Here is a 20,166-nt window from a genome sequence, read left to right as displayed (position 1 = left end):
TTGTCAATAAAGCAAAAAGACACACAACAAGTCCAAAATATAAATACATCTTTATTTCACCAGGGGGTAGCCATTGACAGGAATGCTGAATTTAGTATTTTCTCAAAACTGTCAAACTGATATACACCTTAGTTATTATGTACAGTCATTTTGTCAATCAGTTGCAAAATAACAAGACTGTTATCTACAAACCATGAATAGTACAGTAAAACTGTCAGTTCCACATGAAATGTGTATTTTATACAGTTTTATTCCAATAAAAACCTTTGAGTTTTAAAATGCTGGTGCTAGTTTTTCCTCCTTGATGTACATGTAGGTTACCACAGTTTTCAAGTCACACATAATGGTAGAACCAAGAAATCTTCAAGTGAAACAATTACAAAAGTTTATTATCTTACAAACTGTCTTATGTAAAGCTGGAAACATTTTAAAGTGACTGTTTTCTACCACATTATTAACTTGCAACGGCCTACATTCAATATAATGTAATAGACTATATATGTACTGCAGCTACTTTGTATAAAATGCATTCAATCTATGTGTCAACATTTATCTCAGAGGAAAAATCTAAGTATATGGTTTGACTTTGTCAATCTGTTGACAACATTATTGGAAGAAAGAGAGTTGTGTTAGGAGACTGTGTGTGCCCTAGTTGGGTTGAAGCCTGGGTAAATGAACAACCTCACACCTGAGAAACAAAGAGAAAAACAGACATAAAAAAAACATATATCCAGATCTGTGTATTACTCAAATGAAAGCACCAGTGAAATGTGCTTCATCTGCATTGAGCTGCATTAGAGCCAGCATATACGGAGACAGATCAATACAACAGATGCCTAATCAATTGCAGTATTAGTGAATGGGCCCATATTTACATGGTTATGATGGACTAATGTGAGCATTGATGAATACCCTACATGGTTGCCCCCTATTAAAGCAGGTTTATACTGTATACTGCAGAGGTCTACTGTCTGACTCAATACGTGATAGACCTAGAACTTATGATGAAAAGATGCAGAGAATTGATGCTACTCTGTACCTCTGCTCAAGTTGACCAGTGACAAGATTGAAGTACTGTAGTACATAATGCATTCAGGACAGAGACGGTAGAGCACAAGGGTATGGCATGCCCATCCAGAAGGGAAACAGCAAATGCTAGTCATGCAAAAAGCATCATAACATCACCCCTAGAATAAACACAGGCTTTGTCAGTGCAGCATCACATTTTGACGAGTTAGCACCATCAGAAAGTAACTACATTTCGACCCTGAAACGGTATGCCACAAGCATTGAGGTTGATTCTATTTCAAAAGCCTTCTATCCAGGATTTTCAAATTCATTTGAATGAATAAGGTTGAATTGGAAAATTCTCTCTGAATATTACCGTTATTTTCTGAAATGACACGAGTTAACCCCAACCCTGTATGCCACATTCAGACACCATGTGAAACAGTTATGTAAATGGTATGTAAACAACGTTTTTAACAACATTTCAACCCTGTTACAGCAGCTGAAATGATCTGAGGAGTGTTTTATTCTGTCAGAGCAGCTTCACCCAAAGAGTAAAGACGAGGCAATGAGAAACAACAAAGGATTTGGTTGGTTTTCTCTCCACTTGTATAATGTATTTATACCCAGTATATGGACAAACATAAGTGCCAATCAATGCCCTAGTCAGTTAAAAAGAGAGGATAGAAATGCTGTCAGCGCCTGTAAGAACATACAGTAATATAGTCACCATTTCTGAACAGGTTTTATGTGGTCTTTTCAGCTGTGTCTGTATCAAAAACAGACAAGTCCTATTTAAAACACTCTGGAAGTTCAGACAGTGAACCAGACCTGGGTTAAAATACTATTTCAAATATCTCAATTACTTTCCCATACATTCAAAGTAATTATTTAAAAAGACAAGTAGTTGCATCTGGAAATTTGGAAAGTGTTTGAAAATACTCAATACACTGATGCAAATACATTCCCATGCATTTAACACAGGTATTTGAAAATATGATTTTACATAAGTATTTGAAAATACTATCAATTTGTTTTTTACAATCAACCATTAAAATATTCAAAGAAAAGTACTTATTTTGGGCTGTGTATTTAGAAAATACTCAAATACATAGAAAAAAGCATTTTAAATACCAGATACTCAAATACACATGTATTTGAACCCAGGTCTTCAGTGAACGTACTGTACATAGTTATCCAGATTCATAAAAATGAAGTGTCGTTGAAAACAAGCACCATAATCTGACACAATCTTTATATGCAGCATTTCATAATTGCTTAGTAAGCCAGTTTTTTTTTGTGAGACTGATATGCAATTTATAATGTTACAAATTCATAGTTGAATAAAATCATTCTACAACAAAAAAACGAAAAGGTTTCAAACAAGCTGTCGGATATATCTCTCTATCTGTACATATTGGAACGGGACCTTTTTCAAGTTATGAAAAATAAAAAAGTGCTTTTTCAATATGTCATCATATATCTATCTGTACGTTTAACAAAAAGACTAAAACGATCCAGCCCAAAACAAGGTAGTAAAGTTCCTTCATGACCACCAATAGAGGAACAGGAAGAGAAGGAAAAGCACCATGCTACATGGGTACATTTTTTTCACATAAAACTAGAGTAAATGTGTGTAGTCTAGTCTTACATACTGTGTAATATGTGGTGTGTTTATCGAAAGTTGCTGCTACAGATGGCACCATTACATGATCAATCATTGATAAAACTCCTTTTGTGAAAAGAGCACTCTTGGCTGAAACAAAGACCATAGAGACTTGACATGAGTGTTTACTAGTGTAAAATGCTGGATGACAGCAACATTGCAGTAAACAGGCTTGCATCAAGAAATAAAATAAAAAAATAGTTTTTGAAAAATGGTCAGAATAAATAATCACATCTTGTTTGTTCTTATTAATCAAGTTGTATTTAAAACCAGTTTAAAAACATATTTAAAATTGGTTCTGAGCACCATCTCTTTACATGAAAAAACCAGACCCCAAAAATCATCAAACACTAAAAGTCACAGTTAAAAACCCACAAATGATATTCTTCCTCATCACTTTGAAAGCAGAGACGAAGAGAAACAAAAATAAACAGACATACGTTTGGAAAAAGTAACACAATGAAATAACACAGAAAAAGGAGATTAGAAGTGTAAAGTTGATTGAGGTAAGGCAGTAGCACAGGGGGGTGTGTGTGTTAAAATGTAATCGCTGTCTGTGTCTGTGAGTGAATGTGTGCCTGTGTACGTGTGTGTACATAACAGTATCATGTCCAGCGGTTGTAGGGGCCCGTGACCTGTGTCAGAGCATAAGGGGACACAGTGACCACCCCATCCCGCGCTACGGTCACCGCCTGCCGGGTCGGAACCTTCAACACCCCTTTCTTCTCCTCCGGGCCCTCCTCTTCTACCTCCTCCTCAGGCTCCACACTCTCAGCCCCGGCCCCCTTCCCCCTCTTCCCCTTCCCCTTGACCGGGCTAACCTCTTCCAGGTCCAGGTCCAGGCCCATCCCTATCCTCTCAGCCTCCTCCTCCCTCTCCCGCTCCCTCCGGGCCATCTTTGCCTCCCACATGTGCAGGCCATGGTCAGGCTCGTTGAGGGATTTGTGCTGGTAGAAGACCAGGGAGATGCGGGTGGGGTGGCTGCGGTCGGGTCGGAGGATGGGGGTGGTGGCATGGAGCTCTCTGCGTGCGCACTCAATCAGAATGGAACCGTGGGAGGGAGCCACCGCCACCCCGCCAATGTCACTGTCCAGGAAGTTGTGCTCGCTGTCTGACCACACCTCTTCCTGTTCCTGTTTGACCTCTTCCGGGTTGGGGAAGAGAGGGGGAGGGGCCTGAAGGGGGAGATGAGTGGCACAGTGGGGGAGGTCATGACCTCCATGACCTTTAACCCCATCCCCGATCTCCTCCGCCACCCCGGGGAGCCCGTTGAGTCTGCTGTGGAGGCCCTCTGGGTGGGGGAGGGGGGCGGAGAAGGAGGATGGAGGAGGAGTACTGTGGCTGTGGGGGGGTCTGACAAGAGGGGAGCAGTGCACCTCGTTGGGTTCCATTTTAAACGTCCTGGGGGGGTAGTCGCCAGGTGTCCCACATCTCTCAGTTTTCGCCAGCTGCTTTCTGATGAGTCCTGGGGAGTAACCATTTACATCCTCTCCCATTGTCTTGTAATGGAGGGGGGATCCATTGCACTGGGCCCCTGGTGGCCCTCTGTATCCGTACTGGGTGGAAGGCATGCCGGGACGATGGGGGGAAAGAGCCTCCATCCCAGGGGTGGATCTTCCTGGAGGAGTGGGGTAGGTGGGAGTGCTGTGGTGGTAAGGGCTAGGGGAGTTAGACTCTGGAGCATAGGCACCCACACTTCCTGGTGTGAAAGAGCTGTAGAAGGACTGAGGCTCTGCTTTGAATGAGGAGGACTGATCAACTGATGAAGTGCTTTTGGAACCTGGAAGGTGAAATATACAACCCAGGATCAAGCATTTTATTGTAAGAAAAATGCAGAAAATCAATCAACCAATTTATCAATTAGTAAATCATTAATAAATTAATTAATCTACCAACCAACTGATTAATCATTCATTCATTCAACCAATCAACCAACCAACCAATCAACCAACTAATCAAACAACCAATCAACCAACCAACCAATCAACCAACTAATCAAACAACCAATCAACCAACCAGAGGTCTCTACCTTTGTTGGTGCTCTCGGTCTTGACCTTGCCTGGGGTTAGTGGACTCTGTCCAGGCTTCCTGTCCTGAGCTGCAGCCTGTTTGTCAGCCTGGGCCTTCAGCTTGGCCTCCTGCTTCCTCTTACGGGCTGATTTCACCGGCTCAGCCAGCAGACGCACCTGGTGATGATATAAACATGGTCATTTAGTAAAAGCTTTTATCAAGTGGTTTGAAGTAAACACGCAAATACAGCACATCCCACTGGGCACAGACATCATTTCAATGTCTGGTTTGGATTTACATTTGGTTGAATTTCACCATGTTAATGGATTTCGGTTAAAAGTTGCTTGAAAAAAAATACGAAATTCCTTTATGTTGATGACTTTTTGCAAATCCAATCAGTTTTCCACGAGAATTCAACACCATCACATAGATTTTTTGTTGTTGAAATGACATGGAAACAATGTTGATTTTTCCCAGTGGGATGTGACTTGTGCAAGATCAAACCCAAAACTCTCCAATTGACATGGTCTTGACGCCAACTAATTTCAATCCCGTAGAGTGCAAGGCTAACCAACCCTCATCCGGGTGAGCAACTGGAGGTTGATTAGTAGAATCAAGTGTGTTAGAGCAAGGCTGGAACAAAAGCCTGCATACCCAGTAAGCACAGGAGGAGGATTGGCCACCCCGTGTAACAGCCCCTGCCTCCTGGTTCTCTACAGGGGGTAAGAACCGATTTAGGATGAAGTAAACACTGATCTCTTGGGTCAGTTTCATATTTTCCCCACTAATGGTTACTGTTAGGATTAGAGGAGAGGAAGCTGCTCCTAGATCTGCACCTAAGGGAAACTTAGGACCGCGTAGGAACCTACCTCTCTGGGGAAGGCTGACAGCACCTGCAGGGCCCCAGTCTGGATCTTGGCCCACTGGCCATCGGCACGGCCAAACTCATCCCTCTGCGAGATCTTATAGAGGGGTAGGACGTGGAGCTGTTCATCCTCAGGGATGTTACGCACCGCACGGTTGTCCTCCTTGGTTAAAGTGCAAACCTGCAGGAGGGTCAGACAACAATACATTTTACATGAATGGAAAAGACTAGCAAAGTATCTGAGAGTTTCTGGGATAAAATGCCTACGGTATCTTGGTTGAAGTGAAAACGCGTGAGGTGACCAAAAAGTGCATGACATTTCATATCGATTTTTGTTTCCACTATGGATTTTTTAAAATTATTTGATAGTGACATTTGTCTAAGCTAATGTTGAATTCTGCTTCCAATGGCCCAGTTATAGTATGTCCATTAACGCACAAAACACGACCACAACACTAACTCTCAACGGTGTTGTCCATTAAAATGCTGGCACTGGTTTCTCTGTGTGTGCGCGAGTGAGCATGTATCAACAAAAATGAGAACGCCTACAGGGAGGAGGTTAGAGCCCTGGCGGAGTGGTGTGTGGAAAATAACCTCTTCCTCAACGTCAACAAAACTAAAGAGCTGATCATGGACGACAGGAGACAGAAGAGGGTACACACCCCCATCCTCCTCGACGGGGCCGCAGTGGATATGGTCAAAAGCTTAATGTTCCTCAGCACGCACATCATGGAAGACCTGAAATGGTCTCACCACACCAACATTGTGGTGAAGAGGGCGCAGCAGTGCCTCCAGAACCTCAGGCGGCTGAACAAATTCCCTCACGAACTCCTACAGTTGCACCATTGAGAGCATTCTGTCAGGCTCCATCACTGCCTGGCACGGAAACTGCACAGCAATCAAACGCATGGCTCTCCGGAGTGTGGCTAGGTCAGCTGACAGCATCACCAGCAGCAGACCATCATTACCAGACCATCAACTGTTGAAAAGCTTCTAGTACCATCAGACTGATGAACAGCTTCTATTACCATCAGACTGATGAACAGCTTCTATTACCATCAGACTGTTGAACAGCTTCTATTACCATCAGACTGATGAACAGCTTCTATTACCATCAGACTGATGAACAGCTTCTATTACCATCAGACTGTTGAACAGCTTCTATTACCATCAGACTGATGAACAGCTTCTATTACCATCAGACTGATGAACAGCTTCTATTACCATCAGACTGATGAACAGCTTCTATTACCATCAGACTGATGAACAGCTTCTATTACCATCAGACTGTTGAACAGCTTCTATTACCATCAGACTGATGAACAGCTTCTATTACCATCAGACTGATGAACAGCTTCTATTACCATCAGACTGATGAACAGCTTCTATTACCATCAGACTGATGAACAGCTTCTATTACCATCAGACTGATGAACAGCTTCTATTACCAGACCATCAGACTGTTGAACAGCTTCTATTACCAGACCATCAGACTGTTGAACTGCTTCTATTACCATCAGACTGTTGAACAGCTTCTATTACCATCAGACTGTTGAACAGCTTCTATTACCAGACCATCAGACTGTTGAACTGCTTCTATTACCATCAGACTGTTGAACAGCTTCTATTACCATCAGACTGTTGTACATCTTATATTACCAGACCATCAGACTGTTGAACAGCTTCTATTACCATCAGACTGTTGAACAGCTTCTATTACCATCAGACTGTTGAACAGCTTCTATTACCAGACCATCAGACTGTTAGACAGATTCTATTACCATCAGACTGTTAGACAGCTTCTATTACCATCAGACTGTTAGACAGCTTCTATTACCATCAGACTGTTAGACAGCTTCTATTACCATCAGACTGATGAACAGCTTCTATTACCATCAGACTGTTAGACAGCTTCTATTACCATCAGACTGTTGGACAGCTTCTATACCATCAGACTGTTGAACAGCTTCTATTACCATCAGACTGTTAGACAGCTTCTATTACCATCAGACTGTTAGACAGCTTCTATTACCATCAGACTGTTAGACAGCCTCTATTACCATCAGACTGTTAGACAGCTTCTATTACCATCAGACTGTTGAACAGCTTCTATTACCATCAGACTGATGAACAGCTTCTATTACCAGACCATCAGACTGTTGTACAGCTTCTATCACCAGACCATCAGACTGTTGTACAGCCATCAATAATCGTCTACTAGGTGATGCACAGACAACACACACACACAAACTATCACACACACACACACATACAGACACACACACACTCACAGCCAACGATAATGTCCAATGTTATACAGACATTAAACCACTGGATACTACCGGTTTGCACTGTGTATTTAAATACTGTATTCTCGACATACCTGTAGCTCATTGTAATATTTCTACTATTGTACATCACATTTTAGTGACACTTTATACACACAGCAGGTCACTCTAATATATCTACTGCTGTACATATCATTCTTAGTATATATTGTCTAAATGAAGCTGGTGTAGATGTAGATTGCATTTGGACTACTGTTACAGTGTTATTTGGGTTCTTAATCAGATCCGTTCCAATTATTTCTTAATCTTTTTTATTATCTGTGTACTTGTTCGACATTTTACTGAATTTAGGAGCTAGTAACATAAGCATTTCACTAAACATCTGCTAAACTGTGTATGGGACCAATCAACTTTGATTTTATTTGACCTGTGTCTATGTCTCTGTTTGTTTGACAGCAAATCTGTGTGTGCATGTGAATCCAGCCATGTGAGGAGCATACCACAGTGCTGCCGTTGTTCATGTTCTGTGTGTCTTTGTGAGCGTGGGCGCAGAAATCCACACATGCCGTGACCCCGGAGAAAGGTCGGCCCGCCCTCCGACCCAGCCTGCAGTCCTGGCCCGCCTGCTCCAGATCCACCTGGTTTTGGAAGGCCTCCGGGGCCAGTCTCTGGTAGACAGGACCCAGGTCTGTGGCCAGGTTCTGTAGACGATGCTCCAGTTTCACCTCCTGAACAACACACAGACAGACAACACACAGATCAGAGGTAGAGTGGGACAAATACGAACAGTAACAGATGAGGGAAAAGCTGTGTGAAATTAAAGGAGAGCCCCGGGAGAATCCCTGAAATCCCAGTAATGTTTCAGCCACTGTTGTCCTTGTCAGACTTTGGCTGTCATACCCACCTGAGGCCACTAGGCGGTGTCTATGAAGCCATTTTAACAAGAAGACTATGCACTGAGGAATATCTATTCTAAACCATTGTTTATGAAGCTATAACAAGACTTACATTAGCAAAGTAGAGAGCTAGGGTCTAGGTATATAGGGAATGGGCTAAGGTTTATTTTCCGACCAGTCTCTCAAATCTAAGTAAGGGTGCCAAACTCAATTTCTAGAGCGCCACAGTGTCTGATGGTTTTTCCTCTCTTTCCCTTAAGATAGCTCTGACCCGACCAAATGTACATAGAAATGTGAGTTATAGATCTGTCATTCTCATCAAAAGCAAGTCTAAGAAGCAGTAGATCTGTTCTATGAGCGCTATTTGTTCAACGCTGGTCCGACCAATCTGATTCCACACTCCAAGACTGCTTCCATCACATGGACTGGGATATGTTTCGTATTGCGTCAAACAACAACATTGACGAATACGCTGATTCGGTGTGCGAGTTCATTAGAACGTGCGTTGAAGATGTCGTTCCCATAGCAACGATTAAAACATTCCCAAACCAGAAAACGTGGATTGATGGCAGCATTCGCGTGAAACTGAAAGCGCGAACCACTGCTTTTAATCAGGGCAAGGTGACTGGAAACATGACCGAATACAAACAGTGTAACTATTCCCTCCTCAAGGCAATCAAACAAGCTAAGCGTCAGTATAGAGACAAAGTAGAATCTCAATTCAACGGCTCAGACACAAGAGGTATGTGGCAGGGTCTACAGTCAATCACGGATTACAAAAAGAAAACCAGCCCAGTCACGGACCAGGATGTCTTGCTCCCAGGCAGACTAAATAACTTTTTTGCCCGCTTTGAGGACAATACAGTGCCACTGACACGGCCTGCAACCAAAACATGCAGACTCTCCTTCACTGCAGCCGACGTGAGGAAAACATTTAAACGTGGTAACCCTCGCAAGGCTGCAGGCCCAGACGGCATCCCCAGCCGCGCCCTCAGAGCATGCGCAGACCAGCTGGCTGGTGTGTTTACGGACATATTCAATCAATCCCTATCCCAGTCTGTTGTTCCCACATGCTTCAAGAGGGCCACCATTGTTCCTGTTTCCAAGAAAGCTAAGGTAACTGAGCTAAACGACTACCGCCCCGTAGCACTCACTTCCGTCATCATGAAGTGCTTTGAGAGACTAGTCAAGGACCATATCACCTCCACCCTACCTGACACCCTAGACCCACTCCAATTTGCTTACCGCCCAAATAGGTCCACAGACGATGCAATCTCAACCACACTGCACACTGCCCTAACCCATCTGGACAAGAGGAATACCTATGTGAGAATGCTGTTCATTGACTACAGCTCGGCATTTAACGCCATAGTACCCTCCAAGCTCGTCATCAAGCTCGAGACCCTGGGTCTCGACCCCGCCCTGTGCAACTGGGTACTGAACTTCCTGACGGGCCGCCCCCAGGTGGTGAGGTTAGGCAACAACATCTCCACCCCGCTGATCCTCAACACTGGGGTCCCACAAGGGTGCGTTCTGAGCCCTCTCCTGTACTCCCTGTTCACCCACGACTGCGTGGCCACGCACGCCTCCAACTCAATCATCAAGTTTGCGGACGACACAACAGTGGTAGGCTTGATTACCAACAACGACGAGACGGCCTACAGGGAGGAGGTGTGGGCCCTCGGAGTGTGGTGTCAGGAAAATAACCTCACACTCAACGTCAACAAAACTAAGGAGATGATTGTGGACTTCAGGAAACAGCAGAGGGAACACCCCCCTATCCACATCAATGGAACAGTAGTGGAGAGGGTAGTAAGTTTTAAGTTCCTCGGCGTACACAGCACAGACAAACTGAATTGGTCCACCCACACAGACAGCATCGTGAAGAAGGCGCAGCAGCGCCTCTTCAACCTCAGGAGGCTGAAGAAATTCGGATTGTCACCAAAAGCACTCACAAACTTCTACAGATGCACAATCGAGAGCATCCTGGCGAGCTGTATCACCGCCTGGTACGGCAACTGCTCCGCCCACAACCGTAAGGCTCTCCAGAGGGTAGTGAGGTCTGCACAACGCATCACCGGGGGCAAACTACCTGCCCTCCAGGACACCTACACCTACACCTACACCGATGTCACAGGAAGGCCATAAAGATCATCAAGGACAACAACCACCCGAGCCACTGCCTGTTCACCCCGCTATCATCCAGAAGGCAAGGAATGGAGTTTGACACAACACTGTGGCTGGCCCTAGAGGAATGGAGTTTGACACAACACTGTGGCTGGCCCTAGAGGAATGGAGTTTGACACAACACTGTGGCTGGCCCTAGAGGAATAGAGTTTGACACAACACTGTGGCTGGCCCTAGAGGAATGGAGTTTGACACAACACTGTGGCTGGCCCTAGAGGAATGGAGTTTGACACAACACTGTGGCTGGCTCTAGAGGAATGGAGTTTGACACAACACTGTGGCTGGCCCTAGAGGAATGGAGTTTGACACAACACTGTGGCTGGCCCTAGAGGAATGGAGTTTGACACAGTTTGACTGGAGTGTCCTGGTCCCCACCTCCTGTGGCATGTCTCCCAGCAGGCGGAACTTGCGGGGGATCTTGCTGCGGGCGAACTTGCAGCCGTTGAAGTACATACTCCAGGAGCAGCCAAAGGAGAAGGAAGCGCCGCAGGTGTTCGGGTCCACACCCTGGCAAGCACACGTCCGACTGGAGAGAAACGGAGGGAGAGAGATGGGAAGAGGGAGGAGAGAGAGCAGGGAGAAGAGGGATGAGAGAGAAGGAGGGAAAGAGATGGGGAGAGGGAGAAGAGAGAGAGATGGAGGGAGAGAGATGGGGAGAGGGAGGAGAGAGAGCAGGGAGGAGAGGGATGAGAGAGAAGGAGGGAAAGAGATGGGGAGAGGGAGAAGAGAGAGAGATGGAGGGAGAGAGATGGGGAGAGGGAGGAGAGAGAGCAGGGAGGAGAGGGATGAGAGGGAATGAGGGAAAGAGATGGGGAGAGGGAGAAGAGAGAGCAGGGAGGAGAGAGATGAGAGGGAAGGAGGGAAAGAGATGGGGAGAGGGAGGAGAGAGAGCAGGGAGGAGAGGGATGAGAGGGAAGGAGGGAAAGAGATGGGGAGAGGGAGAAGAGAGAGCAGGGAGGAGAGGGATGAGAGGGAAGGAGGGAAAGAGATGGGGAGAGGGAGGAGAGAGAGCAAAGGAGGAGAGGGATGAGAGGGAAGGAGGGAAAGAGATGGGGAGAGGGAGAAGAGAGGGAAGGAGGGAGAGAGATGGAGAGAGGGAAGGAGGGAGAGAGATGGGGAGAGGGAGGAGAGAGAGAGGAGGGAGAAAGATGGGGAGAGGGAGGAGAGAGGGAAGGAGGGAGAGAGATGGAGAGAGGGAAGGAGGGAGAGAGGGGGAGGATGAGGTGAGACAATCAGTAGATCCTGGCACACAACTGAAGAGTGGGAAAGAGACAGGTGACTATCTAGAAATGCTAGAAAGAATATAACTCACTCTTTGTTATGACAATAATTAGTTCTATGAATGTAAATGTGTATGTGTAAGCCTATTATTAAATACTAGGTAAAAGTCTGTTCTTTCAGTAACTCACTCCTCGTTGAGTGCACAGCGCCGGCTGGTGGGGGAGCCGTATTTACAGAGAGTCTGGGTGAGCTCCTGGTACAGACTGTCTGCCACGCCCCGGGGGATGCCCTCCCATGCCAAGATGAGAATCACCACCACGGCACTCTCACAGCGGTGCCCTGCCCGGTGTCTCACCAGACACAGCAGCTTCTCCTCCTCACTGCCCCGACGGATCACCTGGGAGAGAGAAGGGTTACTACACAGACATGCAGATGTGTGTATACACACACACACAGCCACATACACACACACACACACACACACACACACACACTAGTGCATACAGTGAAGGAAAAAAGTATTTGATCCCCTACTAAGTTTGTACGTTTGCCCACTGACAAAGAGAGGATCAGTCTATAATTTTAATGGTAGGTTTATTTGAACAGTGAGAGACAGAATAACTACAAAAAAATCCTGAAAAACACATGTCAAAAATGTTATAAATTGATTTGCATTTTAATGAAGTATTTGACCCCTCTGCAAAACAATACTTAGTACTTGGTGGCAAAACCCTTGTTGGCAATCACAGAGGTCAGATATTTATTGTAGTTGGCCACCAGGTTTGCATACATCTCAGGGGCGAGTTTGTCCCACTCCTCTTTGCAGATCTTCTCCAAGTCATTAAGGTTTCGAGGCTGACGTTTGGCAACTCGAACCTTCAGCTCCCTCCACAGATTTTCTATGGGATTAAGGTCTGAAGACTGGCTAGGCCACTCCAGGACCTTAATGTGCTTCTTCTTGAGCCACTCCTTTGTTGCCTTGTGTTTTGGGTCATTGTCATGCTGGAATACCCATTCACGACCCATTTTCAATGCCCTGGCTGAGGGAAGGAGGTTCTCACCCAAGATTTGACGGTACATGGCCCCGTCCATCGTCCCTTTGATGCATGCGGTGAAGTTGTCCTGTCCCCTTAGCAGAAAAACACCCCCAAAGCATAATGTTTCCACCTCTATGTTTGACGGTGGGGATGGTGTTCTTGGGGTCATAGGCAGCATTCCTCCTCCTCCAAACACGGCGAGTTGAGTTGATGCCAAAGCGCTCCATTTTGGTCTCATCTGACCACAACACTTTCACCCAGTTGTCCTCTGAATCATTCAGATGTTCACTGGCAAACTTCAGACGGGCATGTATATGTGCTTTCTTGAGCAGGGGGACCTTACGGGCGCTGCAGGATTTCAGTCCTTCACAGCGTAGTGTGTTACCAATTGTTTTCTTGGTGACTATGGTCCCAGCTGCCTTGAGATCATTGACAAGATCCTCCCGTGTAGTTCTGGGCTGATTCCTCACCGTTCTCATGATCATTGCAACTCCACAAGGTGAGATCTTGCATGGAGCCCCAGGCCGAGGGAGATTGACAGTTCTTTTGTGTTTCTTCCATTTGCAAATAATCGCACCAACTGTTGTCACCTTCTCACCAAGCTGCTTGGCGATGGTCTTGTAGCCCATTCCAGCCTTGTGTAGGTCTACAATCTTGTCCCTGACATCCTTGGAGAGCTCTCTGGTCTTGGCCATGATGGAGAGTTTGGAATCTGATTGATTAATTGCTTCTGTGGACAGGTGTCTTTTATACAGGTAACAAGCTGAGATTAGGAGCACTCCCTTTAAGAGTGTGCTTTAAGAGTGTGCTCCTAATCTCAGCTCGTTACCTGTATAAAAGACACTTGGGAGCCAGAAATCTTTCTGATTGAGAGGGGGTCAAATACTTATTTCCCTCATTAAAAATGCAAATCAATTTATAACATTTTTGACATGCGTTTTTCTGGATTTTTGTTGTTGTTATTCTGTCTCTCACTGTTCAAATAAACCTACCATTAAAATTATAGACTGATCATTTCTTTGTCAGTGGGCAAAAGTACAAAATCAGCAGGGGATCAAATACTTTTTTCCCTCACTGCACACACACACACACACACACACACACACGGTACTTACCCACTTGGCGATGGGACAGCCCTGGGAACTGCGTCCTTCTTTCCCAGTATACACCACCACCTCCACCCTTACCGCCTTCCCTTTCTCTCCATACCTTTGAACACACACAGCGATAACATACATCATATATTAACGGCTTTTCACAAGTCTCACCTTAGAACATAAAAACACAATCCTTTCAGCAATGTCATCTCTCCCCATATCTGCGACCATCAGCACTAAAATCTTGTAATGACTGTCAATACAGCCACACATCACATTTTGAGAACTTTAGCAAAAGACAGTGGGACTACATCACTAGCCAAAATGCAGCAAAAGTTTTTGGAACAACTCAAAACAAGTAAAAACTATTTAAAACTAAAGCACTGATGTCATTCAGCAGAAACTACAGAGCAGAGACTCTCCTCATGGGCCCCTCGACTAGGCCCAAGAGGTTTCCTGTTCTAACATGCAGTGTGTGTGTGTGTGTGTTTTTGTATGTGTGAATATGTATCTCCGTGTGTGTGTGTGTGTGTGTGTGGCAAGCTTGGTGCTGCTTTCCTTCAGCGACAGCCTCTATAATATAATATATGAGCTATAATATGACTGTAAGCCCCACCTCATTCCATGAACACCACGAGCCCTGTGGGATACCAGGCCTTTGGCAGGGCAGGTGGTTCACCGAGTACACTGATAGGACAAAACATTAAGAACACCTTCCTAATATTGAGTTGCACTCCCACCCCTTTTGCTCTCAGAACAGCCTCAATTCGTTAAGGCATGGACTCTAAAGGTGTCGAAAGCGTTCCACAGGGATGCTGGCCCATGTTGACTCCAATGCAGCTACATACAGTAGTCTAGTAGAGTCTGGCAGTGATACATATTGGCTTAGCCCTATAATCCTACTGGTAAACCAACCTGTGAGGCACTGAGCCCCTCCTGTTTTCATATCAACTCTATTATCTTATCAGTATTACACACCTAATAGATTTGTCATGAAAACAGAAGTGGATTAGCAACTCACAGGTTTGCCATCCCAATTGGACTATGAACGCATAAAGTAAAATGGCTGGGCAACAACAAACACCTTTCTTCTCCCCTAAGCTTGTTTATGGAATGGAGTAAAATAACTGATGCAGTTTGTGTTATTTGAGGTTGTTACCTGTTCTCCATCATCTCTCTGACGGCTGACACACTGGGTCCAGCACCAAGGTGAGTATAATATGGACCCTCCTCCTTCTCTATGATTTGCTCTGTGGAGAGAGAGTCGTTTGTAGAACGCAGCTTCAGCTAATTTCAGGCAAACAAATGGTCTGTCCTTGGATGTGACAAATACAGCGCCAGTTAAGCACAGTAGAGCATGTGGCATGCTGTATCACACTAAAGAATTTCCCAATGGATACAAAGAAAGCCATCATCATCTTCATCATTATCATTATTATCCTCATCATTATAATCAGCATCATTATTATCATCATCCTCATTATCCTCATCCTCATTATCCTCATCATTATCATCATTATCATCATCATCATCAGGGTGACTCACTCATGCATCCACAGGAGGGGATCTCAGAGAGTTTCTTGGAGGGGGTGTTAAGCAGATTCTTAGTGGGCGTGTCCAGGAACCTGAGGGGCGATTCCAGGAAGCTGTTCACGTTGTGTTTGGTGGGTGTCGACTCCTCCGATAGATCCAAATCGCCGTTAGCTGACGTGGACAAGACGGTGACCGGACCGGACCTCTCCACTTTGTAATACCCCTGCTGTTGACCCCCAGAGGAGTAGCCATTGGATAAACCATGGTTCAACCCGGTTCTGTGGTTGTTAGAGTCTATGCTGGTGAAACTGGGGATAGTGGAGCTAGCCTTTAGGTTAGCACCGTGCTGCTGCCCAACGTAGGGCTGCGATACCTGAGAATACAATCCTCTTTCACAATCATGTCCTTGTCCAACTCCTTGTCCTTGTAAAGGGTCCAGGTGACCGTTGAAATGCGACCACTGTTGGTTGTCATGACCATAACCTTGACTTCGACCACGATCGACGGCTCCAGAGGTTTTGTGGTATTTGACCCCACTGTGGGCGTTACTGTAGTAAAAGAGCTGCCGTCGTTCCTCCTGAGCCTCAGTCAGGTACCTCTTCAGATCCATCTGGGCCTGAGGCAGGAACAGGCTCCTCTTGTGGCTGAGCGATGATGTCTTCGGCTGGGGCAGAACCTTCTGGACCCTGGCTCTGTGGGGGGTCTTGCCGTTGGGTATTCGTTTGTACAGGGGGGTACGGTTGTTGGGTTTGCAGCCCTCCTCTTCCAGCCCCTCCGTTCCCTTCTTCTTCCTAGGTTTAGAAAGTGTGGTCCTGGGTCTCTTCACAGGGGTCTTCTTGTGGTTGGGTGGTGCTTGTTCCGAGTTGTAGTTGTACTTGATGGCTGAGACAGGAGTTCCTCTGGGAGGGTTGTTCTCTGAGTGCTGGGAGGGGTGGAAACCCTGCTGCTTGTGACGTGATTGGATGATGAACGCCAACTCGGCAAGTTGAGCCGCCACCTCTTCCTCATCCCTGTTCCTCCCGCTCTTACCCACTGTCCTCTCTATTGGTTCCTTGCTGTTCCTCCCGCTCTTACCCACTGTCCTCTCTATTGGTTCCTTGCTGTTCCTCTCCATGTCTTTCCGCTGTCTGAAAGTGCCTTCACCCCTGTTATGTTGAGAACCAAGGCCTTGGTCTGCTCTCCTGTACAGGTGTTGTCCTGCTCTCTCGGTGCTGTCGTAGGGAAGTCTGTCACAGTCCGAGCTGGCTTCTAGCAGGTCCTGTAGGGACAGGTTGCCAGTGGCTGCGGGGCTACGGGAATGACACTGGATGACATGAGCTTGTCTGGCCACTGGGGAGCGTATGACTGAGGTCTGGTGCAGAGGGGAGCGTATGACTGAGGTCTGGTGCAGAGGGGAGTTGATCACTAGAACTTTGTTGGAGCCCTGGAGAGGGGTGTTTCTATTGGATAAGTGCATGGATGGTGTGGTGGGGTTTTCACCCTGTGCGTTGGTTCTAAAGGGTTCTGGGGAGTTTTGTGGGATAGCTGCCAGTAAGGTTAGCGCCTCGATAGCGATAGCCTGGTCATTGCTAATATTCCTCTCTTCTACCAAAGACTGGATGCTTGGCTGAGAGAGATCTGGAGAGGGTTGCTCTCGTTTGACAATAATGTTGAGAGCTTTTCGTGGACTGATGGGAGCACTTTTCAAGCAAATATCCACCTTAAAGTCCTCCGGCTCTGTTTTGAATGAGCGTAGCACCGGGGATCGGGAGCTACACAACTTCTCCTCCAGACCCTTCCTGTCTGTGATAGAGAAACACACCACGGCTGCTAGCGTGGACAGAGCGTCCTCATAGACATCGTCATCATCGCCCCCTAGTGGGGCGGAGGACTGGTCCATGGACCACACCCACGGTTCTTCCACCTTTATCTTCTTCAGAGGAACAGCTATGCTGTCGTCCAGAAGTGCATCCTTCAGCTCAGAGCTGCCTTTGGGGTACGTAGATTTTGTAGTACTTTGGGACTCTAATTGTATTGTGGTATTTTGGGACTCAGGTGACAACTGATGTGATTCCGGACCAGCAATCAGTTGAGCACCGTTGGTTTTAGCCATGTTTTCGTTAGCACCATTGGTTTTAGCCATGTTTTCATTAGCACCATTGGTTTTAGCCATGTTTTCGTTAGCACCGTTGTGAAAAGTCCCAGAAGAAGAGCAGTGGTGCTGTAGAAGAAGTCCATCATTGGTGTCCTCCAGGCCAGGCTCTCTCTTGATAAGTGCTGCTGGTCGTCCATCTTGGATTTGGGCAAGAGTGTGGATGTGGGGAGGGTGTGTGTGAGGTATGTGACCCTCCTCGTCGTCCTCCGCTGCCGTACAGGTGTCCTCTGCCATCTGGACAGGGCCTCTTCCATTAACTGAGCTGTCCTCTGGAACCACCTGGGAGAGAGAGAGAGGAGAGAGAGAGAGAAAGAGAGAGACATTTAACATTTTAAACCAACCTCTCCAACCTGAACCTATTGTGTGTGTAAGTGTGTGTTTGTGTGTTTCCAGCACAGCATAGCACAAGAGCCAGAACAGAGAAGATACAGTAAGGTAGACTTTACAGTAAGGTAGACTTTACAGTAAGGTAAACTTTGTTTACTTAATTAACTAAATACTGTTTACCTAACGAAAATCTGTTTTTAACTAAATACTGTTTACCTAACTAAATACAGATTACTTAACTAAATACTGTTTACCTAACTAAATACTGTTTACCTAACTAAATACAGATTACTTAACTAAATACTGTTTACCTAACTAAATACTGTTTACCTAACTAAATACTGTTTACCTAACTAAATACTGTTTACTTAACTAAATACTGTTTACCTAACTAAATACTGTTTACCTAACTAAATACAGATTACTTAACTAAATACTGTTTACTTAACTAAATAATGTTTACCTAACTAAATACAGATTACTTAACTAAATACTGTTTACTTAACTAAATACTGTTTACCTAACTAAATACAGATTACTTAACTAAATACTGTTTACCTAACTAAATACAGATTACTTAACTAAATACTGATTACCTAACTAAACACTGTTTACCTAACTAAATACTGTTTACCTAACTAAATACTGTTTACCTAACTAAATACAGATTACCTAACTAAATACAGATTACTTAACTAAATACTGTTTACCTAACTAAATACTGTTTACCTAACTAAATACTGTTTACTTAACTAAATACTGTTTACCTAACTAAATACTGTTTACCTAACTAAATACAGATTACTTAACTAAATACTGTTTACTTAACTAAATAATGTTTACCTAACTAAATACAGATTACTTAACTAAATACTGTTTACTTAACTAAATACTGTTTACCTAACTAAATACAGATTACTTAACTAAATACTGTTTACCTAACTAAATACAGATTACTTAACTAAATACTGATTACCTAACTAAACACTGTTTACCTAACTAAATACTGTTTACCTAACTAAATACTGTTTACCTAACTAAATACAGATTACTTAACTAAATACTGTTTACCTAACTAAATACTGTTTACCTAACTAAATACTGTTTACCTAACTAAATACAGATTACTTAACTAAATACTGTTTACCTAACTAAATACAGATTACTTAACTAAATACTGACTACTTAACTAAATACAGATTACTTAACTAAATACTGTTTACCTAACTAAATACTGTTTACTTAACTAAATACTGTTTACTTAACTAAATACTGTTTACCTAACTAAATACCGTTTACCTAACTAAATACTGTTTACCTAACTAAATACTGATTACTTAACTAAATACTGTTTATCTAACTAAAATCTGATTACTTAACTAAATACTGTTTACCTAACTAAATACTGATTACTTAACTAAATACTGTTTTTAACTAATACTGTTACTTAACTAAATACTGTTTACCTAACTAAATACTGTTTTTAACTAAATACTGTTTACCTAACTAAATACTGATTACTTAACTAAATACTGTTTACCTAACTAAATACTGTTTACTTAACTAAATACTGTTTACCTAACTAAATACCGTTTACCTAACTAAATACTGATTACTTAACTAAATACTGTTTACCTAACTAAATACTGTTTACTTAACTAAATACTGTTTACTTAACTAAATACCGTTTACCTAACAAAATACTGATTACTTAACTAAATACTGTTTACCTAACTAAATACTGTTTACTTAACTAAATACTGTTTACTTAACTAAATACTGTTTACCTAACTAAATACCGTTTACCTAACTAAATACTGATTACTTAACTAAATACTGTTTACTTAACTAAATATGGATTACTTAACTAAATACTGTTTACTTAACTAAATATTGA

General features: G+C 44.1%; 1 protein-coding gene across 3 annotated transcripts in view; it reads right to left on the bottom strand.

Annotated features, from left to right (window-relative positions):
• Nucleotides 1-31: 31 nt before the first annotated feature.
• The window catches only part of LOC109879062 (methylcytosine dioxygenase tet3-B-like), a 97,169-nt gene continuing 77,034 nt past the window's right edge, over nt 32-20,166 (bottom strand). For 2 of the 3 annotated variants that reach the window (XM_031823789.1, XM_031823790.1), the window contains 9 exons: nt 15,821-18,221; nt 15,435-15,525; nt 14,294-14,387; nt 12,330-12,538; nt 11,296-11,446; nt 8,338-8,565; nt 5,554-5,730; nt 4,704-4,860; nt 32-4,454 (listed from right to left, as the gene is read on the bottom strand). In XM_031823789.1, coding sequence (XP_031679649.1) covers nt 3,280-4,454; nt 4,704-4,860; nt 5,554-5,730; nt 8,338-8,565; nt 11,296-11,446; nt 12,330-12,538; nt 14,294-14,387; nt 15,435-15,525; nt 15,821-18,221 — 4,683 coding nt within the window. In that variant the 3' untranslated portion in view covers nt 32-3,279. The remainder of the gene's footprint in view (nt 4,455-4,703; nt 4,861-5,553; nt 5,731-8,337; nt 8,566-11,295; nt 11,447-12,329; nt 12,539-14,293; nt 14,388-15,434; nt 15,526-15,820; nt 18,222-20,166) is intronic. The other variant, XM_031823791.1, reaches the window with a different exon arrangement.

The sequence above is a fragment of the Oncorhynchus kisutch genome, linkage group LG4 (genome assembly GCF_002021735.2).
Source record: "Oncorhynchus kisutch isolate 150728-3 linkage group LG4, Okis_V2, whole genome shotgun sequence".
In the NCBI taxonomy this organism is placed as follows: domain Eukaryota; kingdom Metazoa; phylum Chordata; class Actinopteri; order Salmoniformes; family Salmonidae; genus Oncorhynchus; species Oncorhynchus kisutch.
Note: the sequence above shows the minus strand (reverse complement) of the source record. Positions and strands in the feature narration are given on the sequence as shown.